The following is a 24,579-nucleotide window of genomic DNA, read 5'->3' on the forward strand; positions in this document are numbered from 1 at the left end:
GTGTTGTAGCTGTACTGGAACAGCTTGGCTAGGGGTGTGGCAAGTTCTGGAGCACAAGTCTTCAATACTATTGCAGGAATATTGTCAGGGCCCATAGCCTTTGCAGTATCTAGTCCTTTCAGCTGTTGCTCCGATGGTACATGGATTAATTCCTCTACAGTCCATTACCCCAGTAATCTTGCACATAAAATCAAGTTTGGTTCCTAGAAACTGCAGGTTCGCTTATAGAACTTAACCTGTAAAAGTTAGAGCAAGGCTCTTCAGGGGTATAGTCAGGAAGCACTTTGTTACATGGGCCATGGAAATCTGGAACTCTTCTTTAAAGAGCCGAGGAGGCTAGGGCAATGGAAAATTGAGTTATAGATGATTTTTGAATTATAGGATTTTGGTTAGTTAAGGGGAATTATCAGGCATGGAATCAAAGCAGGTAAATGGAACCACGAGACAAATCAGCTGCAATTGAATAGTGAACAGGCTCAAAGGATTGAATGGTCCACTGCTTTTCTTCTGGTTGTCGAAGCTGGCTTTTGGAGTGAACACAAATGAGGAATATTTGGACACCTGAAGTTAGAAAAAAAAATGAAAACCTCAGCACATCCAGCAGCATCTATTAAGGTCGCTAACCTTTCATCAATGTTCTCATTGCACAGATTCCTTGGTCAAATGTTTCTGGCATTTTCTGTTTTTTTTTAATGAGAGGTGCATTGAGAAGTGGCCTGAATTATAACATGCAGACCTGTCACGTTCTGTTACCATGGCATTATTGTAAAAAAGGAGACTGATTTTGTAGCTACTTGCTCATCACAGAATTCACTCCACATTTTAAAATGATACTCTCCACTGCTTTCCTTGTTTTAACATTTTTTAACTGAGTTTGGCAGATAGATTATTTTCTGCAGATGGATCCCTATGGTAGACTTCTAGTCAGCTTGTCAGACATATCTTTCATTTTATTGAGTTGCTCATTTAATTGAAAGTCTGTGGCATATTTTCCTGTGCTATTTCACATCATCAACTGTCCATTATCATGAATAAACTTGCTGCAATCACAAGGGGCCATTAATCTTCCAGTGAAACAATGGAGCCTGCTGTTCAGATAACATTGCCAGTGAATTGGAGAGTCAGAATGAAATAAAATCCTTTCATCAATGCTCACGATATTATTACAAAAAGGATGAATGATTTCCTGGAACAACTTCAAGATTAGCGTCGCCTCAGGTGAATAGTGCGTTGACACGCACTGTGAACAGCACATTATCCTCAACCCACTTGTCCATCGCTCCTGTGATTGAGGCTCCATCAACAGTTAAACGTGCTTTATTTATAAAGCACATTAAATGTAACAAAACGTCCCAAGGATCATTGTAAAACAAAGTATGACACCGAACCACATAAGGAGACCATAGCTCTCCGATATCATTGTCCATTTGAACCATTCCACTAGATTATTTATTTTTAAAATAAATTTAGAGTACCCAATTCATTTTTTCCAATTAAGGGGCAATTTAGCATGCCAATCCACCTATCCTGCACATCTTTGGGTTGTGGGGGCGAAACCCACGCAAACACGGGGAGAATGTGCATACTCCACACGGGCAGTGAGCCAGAGCTGGGATCGAACCTGGGGCCTCGGCACCGTGAGGCTGCAGGGCTAACCCACTGCGCCACCGTGCTGCCCTATTCCACTAGATTATGACCTTCTCATCACTACTCAGTTTACACATAGAGTAACGGTAGCATCAGATTTCTTCCTTTATCATCGCCTTGCAATCGCTAATAGATTTCAAAATGCAGTGTGATCCTATGACATGCCAATTTATTGGGTGTACAATACCTGGACTGCAGCAATTTGTACAGTGGACAAAAATTCTTTCTCTTGTTTCTTCTTCGAATGATATACATTGCATCCTAAAAGTATCCTTCACTTTGCTTCCATTTACGAATGTGCTCTGAATCAACCCCCTTTAGTTTTCTCTCCATCCCCATAAAATCCACCTTCTCAAAAGTTAAGATTCTCTATTGTGTTCCCCTCTCTTTAGTGTTGTGAGCGTTACCATGAACATAGCCGTTGTATCGTCGCTGCATCAAATTCTCTGCCTCTCTATAGGGAGGAATTTTAGGGCATCTTACGCCAGCGGGATTTTGAGCGGCTCACTGTGTTTCCCAGCGGGCAGTCGCATTCCACCCTCTCTTCCACCTGTCCCCTTTTAAAGTTGAAGAGCATTTTGCTGAAGCTAGGAATTCATGATCCATCTAACATTTCCAGCAAAGAGTACCATGTAATAAATTTTACAGTGGGCAACCATCTTATTTTTAATTTTGAAGATTTAAAACTCTTTTCATTTGGAAAAGTGATGAACTTGGGTAGTTATGGTTCTAACTGACTTATAAGACATAGGAGCAGATTAGGCCACTTGGCCCATCGAGTCTGCTCCGCCATTCAATCATGGCTGATATTTTCTCATCTCCATTCTCCTGCCTTCTCCCCATAACCCCTGATCCCCTTTTAATAAAATCCATAAAAATAAAGTGCACTTCTCTAAAAGTTGTAAATAAATGTCTGCGTACTATCATTTTTGGGGGATTTTAAAAATCATCTCTTCCGAATGTGTTAACCTTGTGTTCCAATTGCCACGGGGTATCCTTGGGTATCTTGGCCAACTTGTTAGGTCCCATGCATGACAGTGCATGTCAACATACTATTCAACTGTTTACAAACATACAACATGGTGGGTAGGAAAAGACAAGCTGGTCCATCAAGGCTGCCTCACAGTCATGATGACTAGGCACTTTATAGTCCCCGGTAGCCTTGGCACTTCCTGAGAAAAGCAAAGATCCAGGGCCACTGAGGAAATAGAAACTCTGGAAAATTCCTTGTAGGGCCCCTTCACGTGATCGGAACCAGTCCCAAAGATTACTTCACCTACCATTGCCAGTAAATTTACACATTGGGATCAGTATAGTCCATGCTCTGAGATTTTTACCGGCAATCTTGTACATAGGGCCCTAGCCATTTCCTCATTTTGCAAGATTAACAGCAAAATCGAATACAGCAAAATTTTCATGATCAGATCATTGGTGCAGACTCGATGGGCCGAATGGCCTCCTTCTGCACTGTATGTTCTATGTTTCATTGTTCACTGGGTATTGTGCAAACTTGCAAATGGGCTGCCTTTGGTCCTGAAAAGTGCCTGATCTACCTCCAATTACCCTGGAAAGCCAAAGTACCTCAAACGTTTAAACAACAGGTTTAAATGAATCTGATACTACGCAGTGGCTATGTGGGTGATATTTTCTGCTAACAGGATGCTGCCGTTAGTCCAAAAAGATATTCTGCCTACCACCACACTTGAGCAACGTCGTCTATGAAATTCTGTGCCAGTGTGATGCTGGGTATGTTGGCCGATTGAATCAATCAGCATAGTCCTTCTGTTTGGAGACCAAAGTACACACCGTCTTCAACCAGCTCAAAACAAAACAATTATTAGATGTGATTCCGTGATCGGGCAGAACTTGCTGAACAATCCGGAGTGTGCTAATAGCTACACTAACAACCAATTTAAGATGTGGAGATGCCGGCGTTGGACTGGGGTGAGCACAGTAAGAAGTCTTACAACACCAGGTTAAAGTCCAACAGGTTTGTTTCAAACACTAGGAACCGGAACCAATTTAAGATAATCAGTCAAGCTCTTAATGTGGGTAATTTACACTTGTAAGAAGCAACATACATCCGTATGCAGGGACCCATTCTCTGCAAACAAAAGGAATATATTCAAGCCTTGCACCATTTTTGAATTACTCCGGCTTGGGGAGCCAATAGTTTCCTGTTACTCTTTCGCCATTACAGCATCTCAGTCAAGCAGAGCTGATTTGTCAACCAATCCTTTTCTCCTGTTGTTTAAATTTGTAATGATTGTTTGAAATTTGGCATTCTTGCATTTATCCCCGACTGCAAAACGAAAAGTTTCGGCAACAGATCTCTCAGCAATATTCTAGCTCAGATCCTCATTTATTACCGACATGATGGCTTCCAGCCAGGGGCGGCATGTGGCGCAGTGGTTATCACTGAGACTGTGGTGCTAAGGACTCGGGTTCGAATCCCGACCCTGGGTCACTGTCCGTGTGGAGTTTGCACATTCTCCCCATGTCTGCGTGGGTTTCACCCCCAGAACCCAAAGATGTGCAGGTTAGACGGGCACGCTAAATTGCCCCTTAATTGGGAAAAAAATAATTGGGTACTCTAAATTTAAAAAAAAACCAAATAATTGCTTCCAGCCTGTATCGCCAGAGCCTGCCAATTTTATCATCTTTGACCAAACGGGGCAGCTCCATACTGACCTACCTCAGATCAGCTGACTGGGCACTGAGAGGTGATTGGAACACTCCTGGTTTTAAATGTCATATCGACTGAATTTAAATCCGCCTTTGGGAAATTTCCAAGGTTTTGCTATTTTTACAGCTGGACATTAATTTTTTCTATTGGATTTATGTATTCACATATATCTGGCATGACTTTGTTGTTTATTTTAATCTCATGCTGTTCATGGAAGGTGGGTATCATAGCTTTAAGGTTTTATGATAATTGAATCTGCTGGGAGAAATGCAAGTTTACAGCCTGGATTTTGTGTTGCAAGTCTGACCCGCTACCGCTGTTCGTGGGGACAAGGAATTTGGCGTGCCGTTCACTGGCAGTGGGATTCTCTACTTCCACCACTTGTCAATGTGATTTCCCATTGAAGCCAACCCGCACCACCGGGGAATTCAGGTGCCCTGCCAACAGGAGCAGTGAATCCCACCCTATAATAATAGTAATCTTTATTAGAGTCACAGGTAGGCTTACATTAACACTGCACTGAAGTTACTGTGAAAATTCCCTAGTCGCCACACTCTGGCGCCTGTTCGGGTACACAGAGGGAGAATTCAGAATGTCCAATTCACCTAACAGCACATCTTTCGGGGCTTGTGGGAGGAAACCGGAGAACCCGGAGGAAAACCACGCAGACACAGGGAAAACATGCAGGCTCCGCACACACACTAACCCAAGCTGTGAAGCATCAGTGCTAACCACTGTGCTACCATGCTGCCCATGTACATGTTGAAGCATCCTCCTGTTTCAAGGAGATGCCTACAAGAGGGAGCACAGGGTTAATGTTGGAAGTTAAAATTGGGCTTTATCACTAAAATCTTGTTGATTTTAATGCTTATTGCAAAATAACAGCCTCATAATCTGAAGGGTTTAATTTGGGTGCAATCACTATTTGGACAATGGTTGATGTGATTTCTGACTGTTTATCTCAAGCCTTGCTCTGCTCCAGCAATTTATTTCTGTGTTTATACAACACAATAGCTTACAATATACTTGCCTGTATACATTTTCAGCAGAGTAGCTTTTGCCAAAAGTTCCTGCACATTTGGCCATATATGGGCTACTTGGTGGAATTGGAATGGAAAGTGTTACATCAGGAACTAGTTTCTTGCAAATGAAAAATGTGGTTTTTTAATATAACTTGTTGGCATTGATCCTGGATGTTGTGATTCATGTCATTTTCTACAACTTCACACTTTAAAACTGAACATGATGTTGGCTTGCATATCTGCAGACAATACTTGCCGGATAAATATCTATCTATATAATCTTCACAGCAGTTCAACATTGCAGTAACTTTTTCTCTTTATTTCAGGTGCAATCCTAAACCAGGGTCCTATCCCACTCAAAAATATTACTTTCCTCCAGCCACTGATTCCCAGTACTACCAATATTCACAGATTGCAAATGAACCGATACATTGGTTTGGACCTGAGCATCAACAGAGTCCCAGTTATGGTCTTGAATATTCTCCTAGACTTAAATATGATGTTGGACATGGACACTGTCATGAGCTCGGTTACACATCACAACATGGACACAACCATTATGTTGGACGCACATCTGGACATGGGCACAGCCAGGATCTTGGATGCACATCTGGACATGGGCATAGCCATGATCTTGGATGCACACCTGGACAAGGGCACAGCCATGAACTTGGACACACACCTGGACACACTTTTGACCATAAACGTGATTATCAATATTCTGAAAAGTTACAATTTCATTCTTCTGGGCTCCAGCAGAGTTACTATAAGAGCCCTGCTGTTACAAAAGACTTTGAAGGTTCCTGTTCTGTTGTCATGAACTAGGTTCTACCCTCTGGTCCTTTACTGGCACAGGCGTCTGCACAACATAGAGGTGTTATGCCATCATCACAGAGGACACTATTCTTCCAAAGATGACATGTTATTGTTAGATTACCGGTTATCAGACAATAGAAGTACAAAAGTTCCCCAAGTGCTGGTTCACACCGGTTAGATAGTAGAAAAGTGCATATTGCTTCATAGCGAGTTGTATTGTTGGCATCAAATTGAAAGTGTGAAAGATTTGAAAATGCACAACAACGTATGGACCAAATATTGGATTAAAAATCTTGTCACTCTTTCAATAGTTTGCATTTTTTAGTTATTTTAATAATCGGTTTCTTATTTGTGCTTGCATTAGGATCATCGCTATTACCACAGATGACATGGAAGCATTGTTTCTCGTTGCAAAATATCATAGAATTTTAGAGCTTGTCTTTCCGCTGGCACATTGTTCATTTCAATGTCATCTGGCAGTGCCTCCGAGTGCAACTAGGATGATGGAGCAATTGAAGTACATGAAATGGCTCATTTTGCATTCAATTGACATGCTAATCAACAGCCAATCGGATAAGGACGAATCTCCAGCCCAGGTGGTCTTGTGTTTGAGTCCTGGGGATGCTGCATGTTTGAACCTGACTTGCACCGTTGGGAAACGATTTAATGAGTTTTGTCAGGCTACTTACTCTATGTGCAAAAGTAATAGTAAGGAACAAGGGCAAAAGGAGTGCTGGCCTACCATGTAGCTTCCAAAATGCCACAGAAAGCAGCTGTGGAGAGCCCCAGTTAGACTATTTGTTTAAAACTCTGTCAAGCCTAATATTAACCAAGGTGTTTGCCAAAGGTGGGGGGGGGGGGGGGGAGTAAGGACGAGCTATCCTGGGTCACTGGATGCACCTTATCCAGATGAGTGCATGTGAACATATAATTTGTGTAAGATTTTGATAATTCTACTTAATTTTAGGGTTCGCTGTTGGTCTGTGACGTCTGTGGATTTTGATCCTTAACCACTTTTTAAATGGTTTAGTATAAATTTCTGTTCGTGAGCTAATGGGCAGTCAATGCAGTTGGGATGCTATTGTTTTACACTTTAAGTTGCCTAAGACTCTGTTTGAAGAAATGGCTAAAAATAGCATTTTCTTAGAATGACACCTTGGGTGGGATTCTCTCAGCCCTGGGCCAGGCCGGAGAATCCCCGCGACCGGCGCGAATCGCGGCACAGCGCCAGGACGTGATTCTCCGCAGAGCAGAGAATCGGCACGGTTGGGGGCTGCGCTACGCGCGCCCCCGCCAATTCTCGGCCCAGGAAGGGCCGAGCGGCCGTTAGAGAAAACCCGAGTCCCGTCGGCGCAGTTCTGATCTGCTTTCAGCCGGTGGGACCTTGGCATGGAAGGGTCCGGGGCGGCCAATTGGGGGGGGGGCCGACCCCAGGGGGGCCTCTGTTGTGGCCTGGCCCGCGATAGGGGCCCACCGATCGGCGGGCCGGCCTCTCGGGCTGGGGGCCTCCTTTCTTCCGCGCCGGCCCCTTTAGCCCTATGCCATGTTGCGCGGGGCCGGCGCGGAGAAGGGAGCCACTGCACATGTGCGCATTGGCGCCACTGCGCATGCGCAGACCCTGCGGCGCCCAGTTGATGCCGGGATCAGCAGCTGGAGCGGCATGGGCCACTCCAGTGCCGTGCTGGCCCCCTGTTTCCGACGTCGTCAACACTTAGCCTCAGGATCAGAGAATCCCGCCCCTTGCGTTTACCATTAAATGACTACCAGAAGGAAACCTTTGTTTTCTGAAATTCATAGAATAGAATAGAACCCCTACAGTGCAGAGGGAGGCCATTCAGCCCATGGACCCTCTGAAAGAGCACCCTAGGCCCATTCCTGCCCTATCCCCGTAACCCCACCTAATCTTTGGACACACTAAGGGATAATTTCAGCATGGTCAATCCACCTAACCTGCACATCTTTGGATAGTGGGAGGAAACCAGAGTGCCCGGAGGAAACCCACGTAGACATGGGGAGAACGTGCAAACTCTATACAGTCACCCAAAGTCAGAATCCAACCCAAGTCCCCGGTGCTGTTTTTTTTAAATATAAATTTAGAGTACCCAATTATTATTTTTTCCAATTAAGGGGCAATTTAGCGTGGCCAATCCACCTAACCTGCACATCTTTGGGTTGTGGGGGTGAAACCCACACAGACATGGGGAGAATGTGCAACCTCCACACGAACGGTGACCCAGGGCTGGGATTCAAACCCAGGTCCTCAGCGCCGCAGTCCACTGCGCCACATGCTGCCCCCACACTATGATATGATATCAAGTGTTCCTAATGGTTTTGTTATTTGTAGGAATGGGTTAAAGTAAGTTGACAAGAGAATATGACTTTGTTTGTGACTATTGTACCTAGAGGAAATGTATTATTTGTTTGCAATGGAATATAAACTCTGAGGGATCCAAGGAAACAAGGGATGAACATTTGTCTTTCGTCTATATGGCTCTAGTGAGGTGGAGTGTGACTCTTCTGGATGCAGTTCAACGTCACTTTAAAGACAGAGAAGAGAGACATTGCCTGTGCTGGCAATGCTCAAGGACTCCTGCGAACTTGAGGGACGAAGAACTTCTCTGTTGTCTTCACTACTTTGTGATAATTTTTATGTAAAATCTTGCTCAATAAATTCTGCTTGATCCACACATACTCTTAATCAGTACCTTAAATAAAAACAGAAAATACTGGATAGACTCAGCAGGTCTGGCATCATCAGCAGAGAGAAAAACAGTTATGGGTGCAGTTCTGCCCAAAAAATTAGAGTAATTTTGGGTGAGTTTGGCAGGGTCTTTCCCGCCGGCTTTTTGGGTGAGATCCAGACTTCGATTCACCCACACTTAGTCATTTGTTTTGGGCCTTGGGAATTTCTCCCCGGTTTAGTCCATACTTTGGAATTTTTGCATTAGTCAGGAGCTCAACTCACCAGTGGGATCAGCTCCTCAGATTGGGGTGCCCTTTTCAAGTGTGTTTCAGGGGTCACTCCCCCAAAGTGAGCGCACTGCAATGGGGTCGCTAAGGAGCCCCTCTTTCAGGCTTCCCCAACTCCCCATTTCAGAACCCTCTCTTCACCTCCCAACCTTTATGAGGCCCCTTCCTACCGTAACCCCCCCACTTTTCATACTCCCCCTTCCCTGGCATGGCATGACAAAGAGTTGTGATAGCTTGCCAAGTTTACCTTTAGAGTTTGGTTTGAATGGCACTTACTGTCGGATCATAACAACCAGATAAATGCCCCATCAGCAAGACTGCTTACTCCCACCTCTGTAACATTGCCCGACTCTGCTACTGCCTCAGCTCATTTTCTGTTGAAATCCACATTCCTATGTTTGTTACCTCTGGACTTGACTTTTCCAAAGCTCCCCGCGCAGGATTCCCATCTTTCAACTTCCATTTGAACTCGTCCAAAGCTCTGCTGCTCGTAACCTAACTTGTACCAGATTCTGTTTGCACATGTGTTTGCTGTTCTGCATTGGTTCCCAATCCACTAACACTTCAATTTTAAAATTTTCATCCTTTTTTTTCTAATTGCTCAATGGTCTCACCCTTCACCATCTCTGTCACTCCCTCTAGCCCGATAACCCTCTGAGATCTGTACCTCTTTCACATTCCCGGTTTTAATCACTTGTGGCTGTGCTTTTAATTTCCTAGACCCGAAGATCTGGAATTCCTTCCTCAAACCTCTTTGTCTCTCACTCTCTCTATCATCAACATCTGTAAATTCTTTCATTGTGCAAGGCACATTTATTTGACTGTGTAAAATATTATCTTAGAATCCCTATAGTACAAAAGGAGGCCATTCAGCCCATCGGGTCTGCACTGACCGTCCGAAAGAGCATCCTACCTCGGCCAACTCCCCTGCACTATCCCCGCAATACCACATAATCTGAATCTCGCACAAGTGGGGCTGGATACTCCAGTTCCCCAGCTGTGTGTTCCTTGGCGGCGTGTCCTCGCTGGCAGTGGGATTCTCCCTTCCCACCACCTGCCAATGGTGGTGCACAGGCTAGGTTTTTCCTCCAAACCTTGAGCCTCTTTGAGAGAAAGAAATGAGTGGGCAGGGTTTATCCCTCTGTACCCGGCTCCACAGAGATTGGGAAGCCATCTTTGAAGGGCGTCCCAATCAGCACTGAAGTTCGACTCTTCTCCCCCATCCCCCACATCACCCCGGAGGTATCGGAGGATCTTCCAACCCCCTCCCCAACCCTTCCCGCAGAATTATTGGACTCTTTTCTCCCCCCCCCCCACCCCCACACGCCATGCACCCCCCCCCCCCCCCCATTCAACCATTGAGGCTCCCCACCATGAGCACCCACCCTTCGCACTGCCTGTTGGCACTGGTTGGCAATGCCAGGTTAGCACTACACCAACTTGGCAGAGCCAATCTGTGCCACGGCACTGCCCGGGCATATCCCTCTCCCTTGGGGTTCGTACCTATCTTTGCACCCCAGGAGGCAACCCCTTGACTGAATCCCGTTTTTTAAAAGTTGTAAACTTCGCCAACGTGACGTCACATTGACTATTCAGTGAGGAGGGATCATGTGATGGTGGACTGATTAATCATATGTAAATTGATTAAAATGCATTAAAATTAGGTTCTCACCCTTTGTGGGCGTGAACCTCGTGGCATCAATAGCGAGGCAGCCCCTTTATTTTGAAATTGTGAAAATTATATAAGTACAAGGCGGGGTTAAAAGGTATAGGCACTGAAAATACAGAATTACTATAGACCATAAGACCTACGAACTGAGGTAGGCCATTTGGCCCATCGAGTCTTCGCCAATCAATGCCCATTGATCACAATGGATCTGGAAGCAATGCTGTAAGAAATGTAATCGCCTCAGGGAAGTGGTTAAGGTCAGTGAATGTGTTTTCAAATGTCACATCTTCCCAAAGGCACCAGTCATCTAAGCCATTGTTCACATCCCCCTCATTACTCAGCCACCAACCATCTCTACTAATCAGGATATATACCTCATGGAGATATGCTTCATCTCCACCCTGACACACTTGGTACAACCACAAGCCTCACAGGCGCATCTTTAACCTTGCACATACTGCTAGCTATTCAACCATGACTGCTGTGTCAGCCAATAATATTGCCCAACACTCACTGTCACACTTCCTGCTACTGGGATGCCTATTTCTGAGGTGGGACCCTTCGCAGGCCTGAAGCCAGTGAAGACAATGATATTCATTTACCCAATCCTCACATCCTACCGTCACCTCATCTCTCAGGCTCTCCTGATTTACCAATGATGGTGTTAATTCTGTGTCTCTTTCTTTCCTCCCCTACCCGTACCACAAGCCTATGCCATTTTCCTTTCAGATACCCAAGAGCTGCAACCTGACCTGGGAAACACCAGGAACGGAATGATGGTAATGACACAATGAGTTCACTTGCTCTCGCACTCGCAACCACCAGTCCAGATGCGGACACTGGCTGTATTTTACAGGATAGATTAGAGGCAGGATCTGCACATTGTGAGACACTAGGCTTGTCTGCTCTTCAACCAAAGTAAGGGGAATGTATAGCACAGGTGCAAAGGTGATGCCACACACACACACAGGCTCCACTGCAGAAGAGTTGGTTTAGAAGAACGCATTTGGATATGCACGACAAAATGTTTGGAGTTTTGGGAAGTCTGTCAGAAATCCGGCAGTTAATGTCAAGGAGCATGGAGGAGTCTAACACCCACTTGCCACAGGGTTTTGTTCAGAGCAAAGAACATAGAGCAGTACAGCACAGCAACAGGCCCTGCGACCCTCCAAACCTGAGCCGTTCATGACACCTGTCTAAACTAAAACCCTCTGCACTAACGGGCTCCGCATCCCTCTATTCCCATCTTATTCATATACTTGTCAAGGTGCCTCTTAAACAGCGCTGTAGTATATTCTTTCACCACCTCCCCCGACAGCGATTCCAGGCACTCGCCACCCTTGTACTGCAGTCAGTACCGGGCCTTTGAGGTTGTCCGATAAGGTCACCTGCGGTCTCCTCCAGCTTTAAACCAGCCACGCTGCAAACTCTGGCATAGTAATGTTTACAAAGGTCCAAGGAAGATGGGCATTGAGAGAATACATAAAGCTGAATAGTTGACTTCTCTATGTAATATGACAAGGTCATTTATAAATTCAATTTTGAATGTTTGTTTTTGCACTCTGGCCAAGTGAGGCCTGTGATGGTCAGTAACAGAGGAAAGGGAAGGCGTGGGACAGTTGATGAATGGGAATTGGGATTGTGGTTACTGATATCAGACTCCAAATAGTTCTTCACAGTCAACCCAGGCAAAAAGGGGCTGACTAGGCTGCCTGCTCCCTTCCTGTTCCTTCTCTTCCGCTTCTTTCCTCCTCCATTTGCGCCTGGTTCCAAGCTACTCACTGTGCAGCTGGTGATAAGGGCTTTTCCCTCATGACAGTTGTCATGTTCTGTAGACTGGCCGATACGAATGATGCACAACAGAACATCTAATTTAAATAATTTATTATGAGACAACTGCGAGGTAAAGATAACTAGAATAAATAAAATAACAAACTACTAACACTAACTAACTATTATAGAGCTACTGCAAAATACGTCTATCCTGATTTACTCCCAACTCCCTAGACACAGGGTCACGTGGTGGGTTTACACTGCCACCTGGTGCTCAGAGGTCATGTATAATATTATGTACAGAATTGCTTTATGCGTATCATCACGTCCCCTTTCCTGTAAACCTGCTTAACTAGATGCAGTTCCTCCCAAGCTTCTACTCCCAGCAGAGATTTGCGTTCCGCCGCTACAACGGAAAATGTCAACGTGTAAATTCTGTCTTTTACATTGACATTGAGTTCTGATAATCTTTATTAGACGTGCTCCTAACAACGTGATTTCATTTCCATTGTAATCTCTTAACAATACTGTTTTGTTAACTACTTTCAGTTCAATTTGCAGCTTTTTTTTAATATCTGACAGATTGATGAGATTGGCCCTCACATCTGTGTCAAGTTTGACTGTTATCACTGTGTCATGTATCTTTAATGGTACAATCCATTTATCCTTATCCAGGGCGGCACAGTAGGTAGCACTATTGTTTCACAGTGCCTGGGTCCCAGCTTTGATTCCCGGCTTGGGTCACTGTCTGTACGTTCTCCCCATGTCTGTGTGGGTTTCTTGTTGCTCCGGTTTCCTCCCACAAGTCCCGAAAGATGTGCTTGTTAGGTGAATTGGATATTCTGAATTCTCCCTCTGTGTATCCGAACAGGCGCTGGAATGTGGCGTCTCGGGAATTTTCACAGTAACTTAATTGCAATGTTAATATAAGCCTACTTGTGACAAAGATTATTATACTTGGTAGCAGAGTGTGTAGTACTGTTGCTTCACAGCTCTAGGGTCCCAGGTTCGATTCCTGACTTGGGTCACTGTCTGTATAGCGTCTGCACATTGTCCCTGGGTTTGCGTGGGCTTTCTCCGGGTGCTCCGGTTTCCTCCCACAGTCCCGAAAGCCACGCTGTTAGGTAATTTGGACATTCTGAATGTTCCCTCTGTGTACCTGAACAGGCTCTGGAATGTGGCGACTAGGGGCTTTTCACAATAATTCATTGCAGTATTAATGGAAGCCTGCTTGTGACAATAAAGATTACTATTAATACTTATGATTATTTGCCTTTAACTCACTATTGCTACAAATTGTTACAAACACATTGTCGTTTGTTTTGAGTTGAGTCTTCTTGTCGTCACTGGAAATCATGCCTACAAAAAAAATGTGTCCTCGAGGCACATTTCATCAACTGTGTTGATACTTTTTGTTTGTTCAGACCTTCTCCTGGAAAAATGTTATGTTGCAAAATGATATCTGCCATTACAGTTGGAACATGTCTTTCCAAACGCTTGACATTGTCATGGCAAATGCTGTTTGCCACATCATGTCATAAAATGGAGGATCAAGTCGGCTGCTCAAAATGGCCACACGCACTGGGAGCATGTTTTTTATTCGACTGCGTCACCACACTAATGGCGTCGGCCGCCTCTTCTACCTTCACCCAAAATGCCAGAGATTCAATGTGCTGACCTGTTTTAGAAGTCGTTAACACGCCTTATCGTTGGAAATCCCGAAAACGATCTGGTCACATATCATTGACGACTGGAGGATACTAAAATTGCATGACTGCGCCTTCAACCACAAGTCGGTGAGGAAGCTATCAAATGGCTCACCCGCGTTCTGGGTGCGTGTACGAAATATATAGCGTTCGAAGGTTTCATTTTTTTTAGGAGACCAATGCCGATTTAATTGCTTGAGAACTTTGCCGAAGTTCTCGCTATCTGCCTCACTTTCGAAGACAAACGTGTTGAAAATTTCAATTGTTTGGGGACCTGCTACAGTGAGCAGCAATGTGATATGCCTCGCGTCAGGCTGTTCCTGCAGACCACGGGCTGCAACATAGAGCTTGAACTGTTAATTAAACACCCTCCAATTCTCGTCCATGTTACCGGTAATCCGAAGCTGTTGAGGTGCCTAGATACCTTCCATCCTGGGCTTCGAAGTTTTACTGCGCATTGAGCACCAGTTGCCAGTAGCTTACAAGGTTCGTAGAAAAAATGCGTTTTCTTTTTCTTCTTCAAAGTTACCTTTAATAGTTCGGATTTTGTGAAGAATCTTCTTGTTCTTAGTCAATCATCAATCCTTGTACCATGTCATGTTCTATAGACTGGCCGATATGAATGATGCACGACAGAACATCTAGTTTAAATAATTTATTATGAAACCACTGCATGGTAAAGATAACTAGAATAAATAAAATAAACTACTAACACTAACTAACTATTATAGAGCTACTGAAAAATACGTCTATCCACCAACACGACTTACTCCCAACTCCCCAGACACAGGTTCACGTGGTGGGTTTACACTGCCACCTGTTGGTTGGAGAACGTGTATAATATTATGTACGGAATTGCTTTATGCGTATCATCATGACAGTGAGGTTGCACAGCTTGCAGCAGACCACCTTGAGTCTTGCTGCCCACTCTGCCAGGTATCAGAGGGTCCTTGCAGAGGAGTCCAGGCAGTGGAATCACCATTTCAGCACACTAATGGTTTGCTTTATCACATTTCACGAGGCGGTGCTGTCTGCGTGCTTCGCACATATGCATGGGTTGTGCATCGGCATCACCAGCCATGTGAGCTGACCCTCACCACCTCATAGCTTGGTCTTTGCTTTGCCATAAATGTAGCTGGCACAGCGACTGTGCAGAATGAAGGCATCATGACAGCTGCCAAGATACTGGGCATTAATGCAGCACTGGTTTCGTATCAGTTGGACATTGAGGGCGTGGAATTCCTTTCAGTTTCGCTATAGAGTAGATCCGACATGTGGCACCAGTAACGGAATCTGTGCAACCAATGACACATGGCATCATGGGAAAGCTTACAATCATGGTGAACCTGCATGCTGGTCTGCCAACTTGTGTCTGGAAAGAAATAATGAAATGTTATTCACATCCTTTGAATAGAGAGCTTCCTCAGTAAGCGCCTTTACATAGCAGCGGACTGCAAACTGAGATAATGAAAATATCTCCAACTCCAGTCTGGAAGGAGCCAGACACACAAATGTTCATCGCTACGGTCATTGATAATAAGATTCTCACTTGTCCTAAAGCTGCATTTGAGACTCCAACAAGGAACAGACCCAGTAAGTGTTATATTGCACTTTGTGGTAATATGTCGTTATTCTTTGCCTTGTGATCCAGAATGGTCAGATGAGTTGATGATAATGAAACCACCAATCTTTAGATTGAAGCAAAACTGATTTATTGAATAACGATTAAATTAAATAGAGTTTGCACACTCTACAGAGCTATAACTACTAATAAAGTAAGTTTGAGTCTGTTAAACAGTAATCTATAATTTAGAATTAACTAATGATGTCCTCGTGCTACTTCTCTCTAATCTACACTATTTCTTGAGCTGTGATCAATACATCTCGTCTGCTAACACTACCCAAGATTCCCTGAGATCTGATATTTATATTGGGAACTGGTGGTGCCCTCTAGTGTTTGAATTACACTGAGATGTAATAATTAACCCTTCACTGGCGTACCTATATACATATCATTACAGTAAGGACATCACACACACTGTTTCCCCCTCAGGTTAAGGTAGGAGAATTGCTACGAGTCCTTCCTTCCCTCCTTCTCCGTCCTCTTCCAACAGTCTGTCCTGCTATAAATGGCCTCTATTCATTCTTTGTGTAATATGGCATTCTAAAGTGAAGGGCTACCAGAGAATTCATGTTTGGAAGCAATTGGTTTTGTGCAGAAGTCAGCAAAAACGTCTTGAGCATCTGCCACACCAACTCCCTGTAGACTTATGCAACTTGAAGTAACTGTAGAAAGCACCAAACAGTTATAAAATTGTAGCAACAGCCAAAAGAAATTAAACCATCAACCATCCTCGAAATAATAAATAATCTCCTGGATTTCCTCTCTGCTGGCCCATTCCATGGCACGATTTACAACAGCTGTGTGACAGCGAGAACCCAGCGACCTCCCCTCCGAGGGGATATCGAAGGTAAGCGCTCAGGTCGCCAGCACCTTCTTGCGGGTATAAATGGGAGAGGGGGCACCGGAGAGTGGAGCAGCAGGAGGTTGTATCTCAATATTTCAGGGGTGGGGGGTGAGGGGGTTGCTCATTGGCCTTAGCAGCCCTTCATTGCTGTGGTCCTCCAGGTTTCAAGCGGTCTGGCGGCTGGTGCGTATGGTTTCAGGTCCCCCTTGCTGGGCCTGAAGTCATTTCTCCACTGAGGGATTGCCCTTCTATCGTGACAGCTGGAGGTGGGTAGGAGTGGGTAAAATCACTGGGTCAGCACAGGGGGTGACTGTGACGCCCCTGGGTGGGGTTCTGTGAAATGCCAGGCTGCTTGGGCAGAAAAAGAGACTCTGACCAGGGATGTTGGGCAGCAACATGAGGGCAGAACACGGCGGGGGTGGGGTGGATGAGTGCAGTCAGAATGAAGCCCCACCCTCAGGCTGTAAAGTGCATCCTCAGGACATGAAGGGAAATACCACTGATTTTGGTGGCCAGGCCATAAGGGCATAAAGTCTGGCTGTCCAAAGTGTGAGGCTGGTTTAATCCACAGTCTATGAGAACATGGGGAATGGGGTGCCCGCTAAGTATGAAGGTGGCTGCACATTGCTGTCTTGACAAGAATCAGGTGTGCCTCGCCTGTCACAGGGGAACCCAGTTGCCTAATAAGCTCCTTGAGCCTTCCTTGATGAGTCAAATGTGCCAATCTCGTCACTCCTGCAATGCTGGAGTGTGATATCTTTACATCGAGCCCCCTCCTAGATGGTGTGCCTGCCGACGTATTTCTTCCTCATAAACCTGAGGGGTCTTCGGAAATCCCTGCAGGCGTTGCCCGTCTCTTACCAGAACCTGATCAAAGTCTGGTACATGGTCGCCTCGCACCGCAGCTCTACCCCGTTTGGAGTAGCGACTGTCATCACGGAGCCACTGCTCAGGAATCTGCACCTCCATCAACGTCACTTCGGGTGGCCGGCAAAGAGGCGGGCTGTGGCTGCCGGGCTGACCAGGATCGGGGACGTGCTGGGAGGTGGGCTGGATGACAGCCCATGATTTGGCACATCGCGCGATGGAGGATGTCCGGTCACACCAAATGTCATCCAGCTCAAAACAGTCCTGCTTGGATCCGACGGCACTCGTAATCTCAAGGTGGCACTGGTGGGTGATGGACTCCTGACTGAGCATCAGTTCACGGACTCCCAAGATGCTTGCTTCGTTTGCGGCCTTGTTGAGTCCGTGGACCATCGGGCGGATTCTCCGTTCCTGAGACTAAGTGCTGATGCCGGGGCAGGATTCGAGGAATTCCATGACAGTACAACTGGCGCCGCACCTGGACCGATTCAATGAACTTTAAAGGGTTAACCATGTGGAACACAATCGATTCCAATGGGAAACGGTGCGGGATTCGCCAGGTTTGTGACTGACACGCAGGAGGCTGACAAGCTGAAGCTGCATATACACACTTCACTCCCCAGTGGCGGCCAGGGTGAGTAGGCAGCACTGTGCCCCTGGCACCAACCCCCATCCCACACACCCGTAACCCCACCTCCACCACCCGGAGGGCGGCCAAACCCCCACCCTGCACCACATGCCGGCACCCATACCGGCCGCCATGGCCGGGTGCCCTGGCCACTGAAGCCACCAGCTACCCACCCCCTGGGCTGCATGTGTCGGACTACCCACCCTCACCATCCTCATACCCAATCCACCTACCCTGCACATCTTTGGGTTGTGAGGGTGAAACCCACACAGACACGGGGAGGATGTGAAAACTCCGCACAGACAGTGACCCGTCGCCGGGATCGAACCCAGGTTCGCAATACTATCATGGACGCTCCCTGGGAAATGGGCACACACCTGCATGATCTGCATCACATGGTCACAGACGATCTGGACATTGAGGGAGTGGTATCCCTTGCAGTTCACAAATCATAGATTATCATAGAATTTACAGTGCAGAAGGAGGCCATTCGGCCCATCGAGTTTGCACCGGCTCTTGGAAAGAGCACCCTACCCAAGGTCAACACCTCCACCCTATCCCCATAACCCAGTAACCCCACCCAACACTAAGGGCAATTTATCATGGCCAATCCACCTAACCTGCATATCTTTGGACTGTGGGAGGAAACCGGAGCACCCGGAGGAAACCCACGCACACACGGGGAGGATGTGCAGACTCCGCACAGACAGTGACCCGAGCCGGAATCGAACCTGGGACCCTGGAGCTGTGAAGCAATCGTGCTATCCACAATGCTACCGTGCTGCCGGCCCGGGGCATTGCCCCATTGTCACCATGGGGAGTGCAGAGCCACGTGGGTGCAGTTGATGACAGCTTGCACCTGGGGCCATGCCTGCTATGTGGGCGAAGCATGCACGGTCGCCTGGTCCCAGTCCAAATTGCTGTTCATGTGGGCCCTTGCAAAGAGTGCATCTTATGTACTTGTGTGCTGCTGACTGGGAGATGCCGCCAAGTCACCCGTGTAGCCCTGATACGATCCACTGGCATACAAGATTACAGCGACAGTAACGTTCAGGGCCATAGGCCACAGTGAACTCCCAGACCATGTGGTGCCAACTCCTGCATCACCTGGCACAGGTGGTCCTCTGCCCCTGGGACAGTCAGTCATCTCTGGCACTAGACCTCTGACATCTGGAGATAGGAAGTGCTATGGTGGAATATCATGGCTGCTAGTGTCCCCTCCGAAGCTCCGCCATTTACGGACCTGCTCCCGGAAGATCAACGGGCTCTGCCTCCCCTCCTCTGAAGGGCGGTCCTATCTATGTGCAGCGGCATGTTGATATCACAACCCATGTTAGCCTTCAGTGTAAATGGCAATGTGGGCCCAAAGGTCCCTTCCAGTCCGTGAACAAGAATCTCACTGCCGAGATCTCATTTTTCGATTTTCCACCCCCCTCGCCGGTGATGTACTGAAGTTCTCGCTTAGAAAGGGCGAGAATCTCACTTCACTAAATTTAAAGAACTTAAATATAATCAAAGAGTTTCCCTGGAATATGTTCCCCCTCACTGAATATTCATACCTCGGCGATGTGACGTTACGTTGGCAAAGTTTACAACATGTTTTTAAAAACATGAAGCAGGTGAGGGGAACGCGCTAGGGGCGCAAAGGAAAGTATAGCACCCGGGAGGGGGGGGGGGGGGGGGGGGGGACATGCCCGGGCAGTATCCTCGCACTCTGGGGCGCCCTGTTGTGGGGGTTCCCCAGATGTGTAAAGGGGGCACCCACATGCCTGTGTTGTGGGCGGATTGGGGTCGCCCCAATGCTTGCTTTGGGGAGGGGAAGGTTATCTTAATGCTTGTCTGGGGGGGGGGTTGCGCACGGGGGGGGGGGGAGGGAGGTTGCCCCAATGCTTGTCTTTGGGGGGGGGGGAGAGGTTGCCCCAATGCTTGTTTTGGGGGGGGGGGGGGAAGGTTACCCCAATTCTTGTGTGTGGGGGAGGGGAAGGTGGTCTGATGCTTGTGTGTGTGTATGTGGGGGGGGGGAGGCGGGGTGCTTGTAGGGGCTCCCATGAGTCTGTGGGAAGGTGGGGAAGTTTATTTCAGATGCAATTCGGAGTGCCTTTTAAAGATGCTGCCCCAATGTGTGTGGAGCCAGCATTGCCGGCTCTATCAGCCCCGCCCCACCAGAATGACAGCGGAAACCATGGGCGGGATTTTCCATTTCAGAGACTAAGTGCTGAAGCCAGGACTGAATCGGTGGACTTCACGATAACTAAATTGCCGCCGGTCCCGGAGCAATTGGTGACCCGTTAATGGGCTAGGTCCTCTGCCACGTGGAACACGATCGATTCCAATGAAAAATGGTGTCTGATTCACCGGGGTCGGGATTTCCACTTGAGAGGCTGACAAGCTACAGCCGCATATCAGCATTCCACTTCCCACACACACTCGTCCCAGCCAACAAGATGGCAGCACGAAGAGCGGCACCCCGGATGCAGAGCTGGAGACCCTGCTGGACGCCATGGAGGAGAGGTGGTCCACCCTGTTCCCAGGGGTAGGAAGAGGCTGCCACCCTCTGCCGTAGACCTGGCCTGGGTGCAGGTGGCAGAAGCCGTGAGCATCGTGGGCCCCACGACCAGGACCGAACAGCAGTGCTGGAAGATGTTGCATGACCTCCTCAGAGCAGCCAGGGTGAGGAGGCAGCATCATGCCCCTGGCACCAACCCCTGTCCCACACACCCCTAACTCCCCCACCCCGAGGGTGACCGAACCCCACCCGCCGGCAGTGTGCGCACACCCCACTCTGCACCACATGCCAGGACCCATACTGTCCGCCATGGCCGGGCGCCCTGGCCACAAAGCCCACCAGATGCCCATCCCCTTTGCTGGATGTGTCTGACTGCCTAATACTGTGCACTTTCTGTCTCTCCCAAGAGAAGGCGGTGCATAACCGATGGGAGAGAGTGAAGACCGGAGGGGGATTGCTGGACCTGCGGCCCCTCACCGTTACAGAACAGCGGGCACTGAACCTGGTTTGTGGGCTAGGAGAGAGAGCAGTCGCCGAGGCAGAGGTCAGCATTGGCAAACAGAATTTAATATAACAATGTATGACTAATGTACATTATTGTTTTCGTCACAGAATTTTTGTGCAACTTAATATAAATTCAAATGTTAAAAAAAGCGGATGAACTGTTTTGGATTAAGAAGAAGAATTGGAAAATCCGTTGTAAACGAAGTGCAACATGAATAAAGTATTAAGAATCTTAAGGCTTATGGATTACTGAAGAGATATGTGACACTTTCCCTGTACTGGCTGCTGGGAGGTAGAACAGTCTGTGCAGATCTAATAATAGATTCTCCTTAGAGCAGAAATAGTTAGGATGGGATTTAATAGACGTGTTCAGGGTGGCACAGTGGTTAGCACTGCTGCCTTACAGTGCCAGGGACCTGGGTTTGATTCCGGCCTCGGGTGACTCTCTGTATGGAGTTTGCACTTGCCCCCCCCGTATCTGCGTAGGTTTTCTCCGGGTGCTCCGGTTTCCTCCCACAGTCCGAAGATGTGCAGGTTTGGTGGATTGGCCATGCTAAATTTCCCCTTAGTGTTCCAAGATGTGCAGGTTAGGTAGGGTTGCGGGGATAGTGTGAGGAATGAGCCTAGGTCGGGGTGCTCTTTCGGAGGGTTGGTGCAGACTTGGTAGGCTGGATGACCTCCTTCTGTACTGTAGGGCTTCTATGATCCTATGAAAATTATTAAGGGCTTTGATGGAATAAATTAGAAGCTGTATTCTACTGACAGGCGGGTCGGTATATTGAGGAGACAGTACAGAGCAATGCTGTCAAAGATTACACTAGGAATGTCTACATTGCTAAATTGTTCTGGGTGTTTGTATCCTGAGGTGATTCCAGTGACACAAATTATAAGTTAACGCAGGTGTGACACGCCTCAGAGAGCTTGATGCCCCTGAGTCATGTCAAGTCAATACCTGCCTCAGCAGTGTCAAAAGATTTGCAAATGCCTCTAGCATTGTATGTGGCTGAAACTTGTTTTAAGTGGAGCATTGCTGGTGTTTTTGTTTTGAATGTTTGCCCTTTGTGACGGGCGCCTTCTAATATGCACCTGAGTCACGAGCAGTGGGGTGGGACATTGATCTGAGGAGCCAGCCACAGATTGCGATGATCAAATGGTCCGATTGTTTGATATGCAAAGCAAATGATTATTTTGTGGAATAATTTACCGCTCTCTTCCCTGTTACTCCAGATCATGTTGATAAATGTTGGCTCCTGTCTGTTTGGAGTTTGCACGTCCTCCCCGTGTCTGCGTGGGTTTCCTCCGAGTTCTCCGATTTCTTCCCACAGTCTAAAGACGTACAGGTTAGGTGGATTGACTATGCTAAATTGCCCCTTAGTGTCCAAAGATTTGCAGGTTAGGTGGTTATGAGGATAGCACAGGGGAATGTCTGGAGTAGGGAGGGGATGTCTGTCTGGAGAAGGGAGGGGGTGTCTGTCTGGAGCAGGGAGGGGGTGTCTGTCTGGAGCAGGGAGGGGGTGTCTGTCTGGAGTAGGGGGGTGTCTGCCTGGAGTAGAGAGGGGGTGTCTGAAGTAGGATGGGGGTGTCTGTCTGGACTGGGGAGGAGGTGGCTTGAGAAGGGAGGGAGTGTCTGCCTGGAGCAAGGAGGGGGTGGCTGTCTGAAGCAGGGAGGCGGTGTCTGTCGAGTGGGGAGGAGGTGTCTGGAGAAAGGAGGGGGTGTCTGGAGCAGGGAAGGGGTGTCTGGCTGGAGCAGGGAGGGTGTGCCTGTCTGGAGCAGGGAGGGGGTGTCTGTCTGGAGCAGGGAGGGGGTGTCTGTCTGGTGTAGAGAGGGGTGTCTGAAGCAGGGAGGGTGTGTGTGTCTGGAGTGGGTAGGAGGTATCTGGAGAAGGGTGGGGGTGTCTGGAGCAGGGAAGGGGTGTCTGTCTGGAGTAGGGAGGGGGTGTCTGGATCAGGGAGGGGGTGTCTGGAGTGGGGAGGAGGTGTCTGGAGAAGGGAGGGGGTGTCTGTCTGGAGTAGGGAGGAAGTGTCTGGGGTAGGGAGTGGGTGGCTGGGATAGGGGGTGACTGGCTGGAGTAGGGAGGGGTTGTCTGTCTGGAGTAGGGAGGAGGTGTCTGGGGTAGGGAGCGGGTGTTTGAGGTAGAGGGTGTCTGCCTGGAGTAGGGATGGGGTGGCTGGAGTAGGGAGGAAGTGTCTGGAGTAGGGAGGAGGTGTCTGGGGTAGGGAGCGGGTGTCTGGGATAGGGAGCGGGTGTCTGGGGTAGGGAGGGCATGTCTGTCTGGAGTAGGGAGGGGGTGTCTAGGGTAGGGAGCGGGTGTCTGGGGTAGGGGGTGACTGTCTGGAGTAGGGAGAGCATGTCTGTCTGGAGTAGGAAGGGGGTGTCTGGATCAGGGAGCGGGTGTATGGGGTAGGGGGTGACTGTCTGGAGTAGGGAGGGCATGTCTGTCTGGAGTAGGGAGGGGATGTCTGTCTGGAGTAGGGAGGAGATGACTGTGGAGTAGGGATGGCATGTCTGTCTGGAGTAGGGAGGGGGTGTCTGGAGTAGGGAGGAGATGACGGTCTGGAACAGCGAGGGGAGTGTGTGGGGGGGGGGGGGACTCATCTTCTTCCTGGTCAATGTTGTATAATCGTTTTGGAAAACAATGAACAGTGCCAGCGTGAATCAATTACTCGGGGATAAGTCCCATTTGGACCAGAACAGAACAAAGTGCCTTGTATTGGTTCTGAACACATCGCTGGTACCAGTCACACATTGGCATTACCAACATTCAATTATGTCCAGCTGGGAGTGGAACTGCTGCACCAAATAGAATATTCTGCAACGATATCAAGAGATTTTTTTTGTGTGGGTAAGCACAGTGGTTTGCACTGTTGCTTCACAGCGCCAGGGCCCCAGGTTCGATTCCCGCTTCTGTTGCTATCTGTGCGGAGGTTGCACGTTCTCCCAGTGTCTGCGTGGGTTTCCTCCGAGTGTTCCGGTTTCCTCCCACAAGTCCCGAAAGACGTGTTTGTTAGGTGAATTGGACATTCTGAATTGTCCCTCAATGTATCCGAACAGCCGCCGGAATGTGGTGACTGGGGACTTTTCACAGTAACTTCATTGCAGTGTTAATGAAAGCCTACTTGTGACACTAATAAAGATCATTATTATTGTAAGCGAAAGAATGGAGTTGTCGTCCAGATCAATATTTTGTTCTGAATGCCGCTTCAGCAGTCATCTCTGGGGTAATTTTCTATGCCAAAGGCGGTCTGCAAATCCAAGCTGTTGGTGAAGGAACAGATGATGTGAATTGTGACAGTAATTTGCTATTTCCAGTTCGATC

General features: G+C 47.6%; 1 protein-coding gene across 6 annotated transcripts in view; it reads left to right on the top strand.

The window, feature by feature from the left end:
- Positions 1 to 8,858, top strand: part of rhbdd2 (rhomboid domain containing 2) — a 61,465-nt gene extending 52,607 nt beyond the window's left edge. For 3 of the 6 annotated variants that reach the window (XM_072469221.1, XM_072469223.1, XM_072469220.1), the window contains one exon: positions 5,682 to 6,479. In XM_072469221.1, the coding sequence (XP_072325322.1) occupies positions 5,682 to 6,180 (499 nt within the window). In that variant the 3' untranslated portion in view covers positions 6,181 to 6,479. Of the gene's footprint in view, positions 1 to 5,681; positions 6,480 to 6,535 lie in introns of those variants that run through there. The other 3 variants (XM_072469222.1, XM_072469225.1, XR_011933649.1) reach the window with 2 other exon arrangements.
- The last annotated feature ends 15,721 nt before the right edge of the window (positions 8,859 to 24,579 follow it).

This window comes from Scyliorhinus torazame, chromosome 12 (genome assembly GCF_047496885.1).
Source record: "Scyliorhinus torazame isolate Kashiwa2021f chromosome 12, sScyTor2.1, whole genome shotgun sequence".
NCBI lineage: Eukaryota > Metazoa > Chordata > Chondrichthyes > Carcharhiniformes > Scyliorhinidae > Scyliorhinus > Scyliorhinus torazame.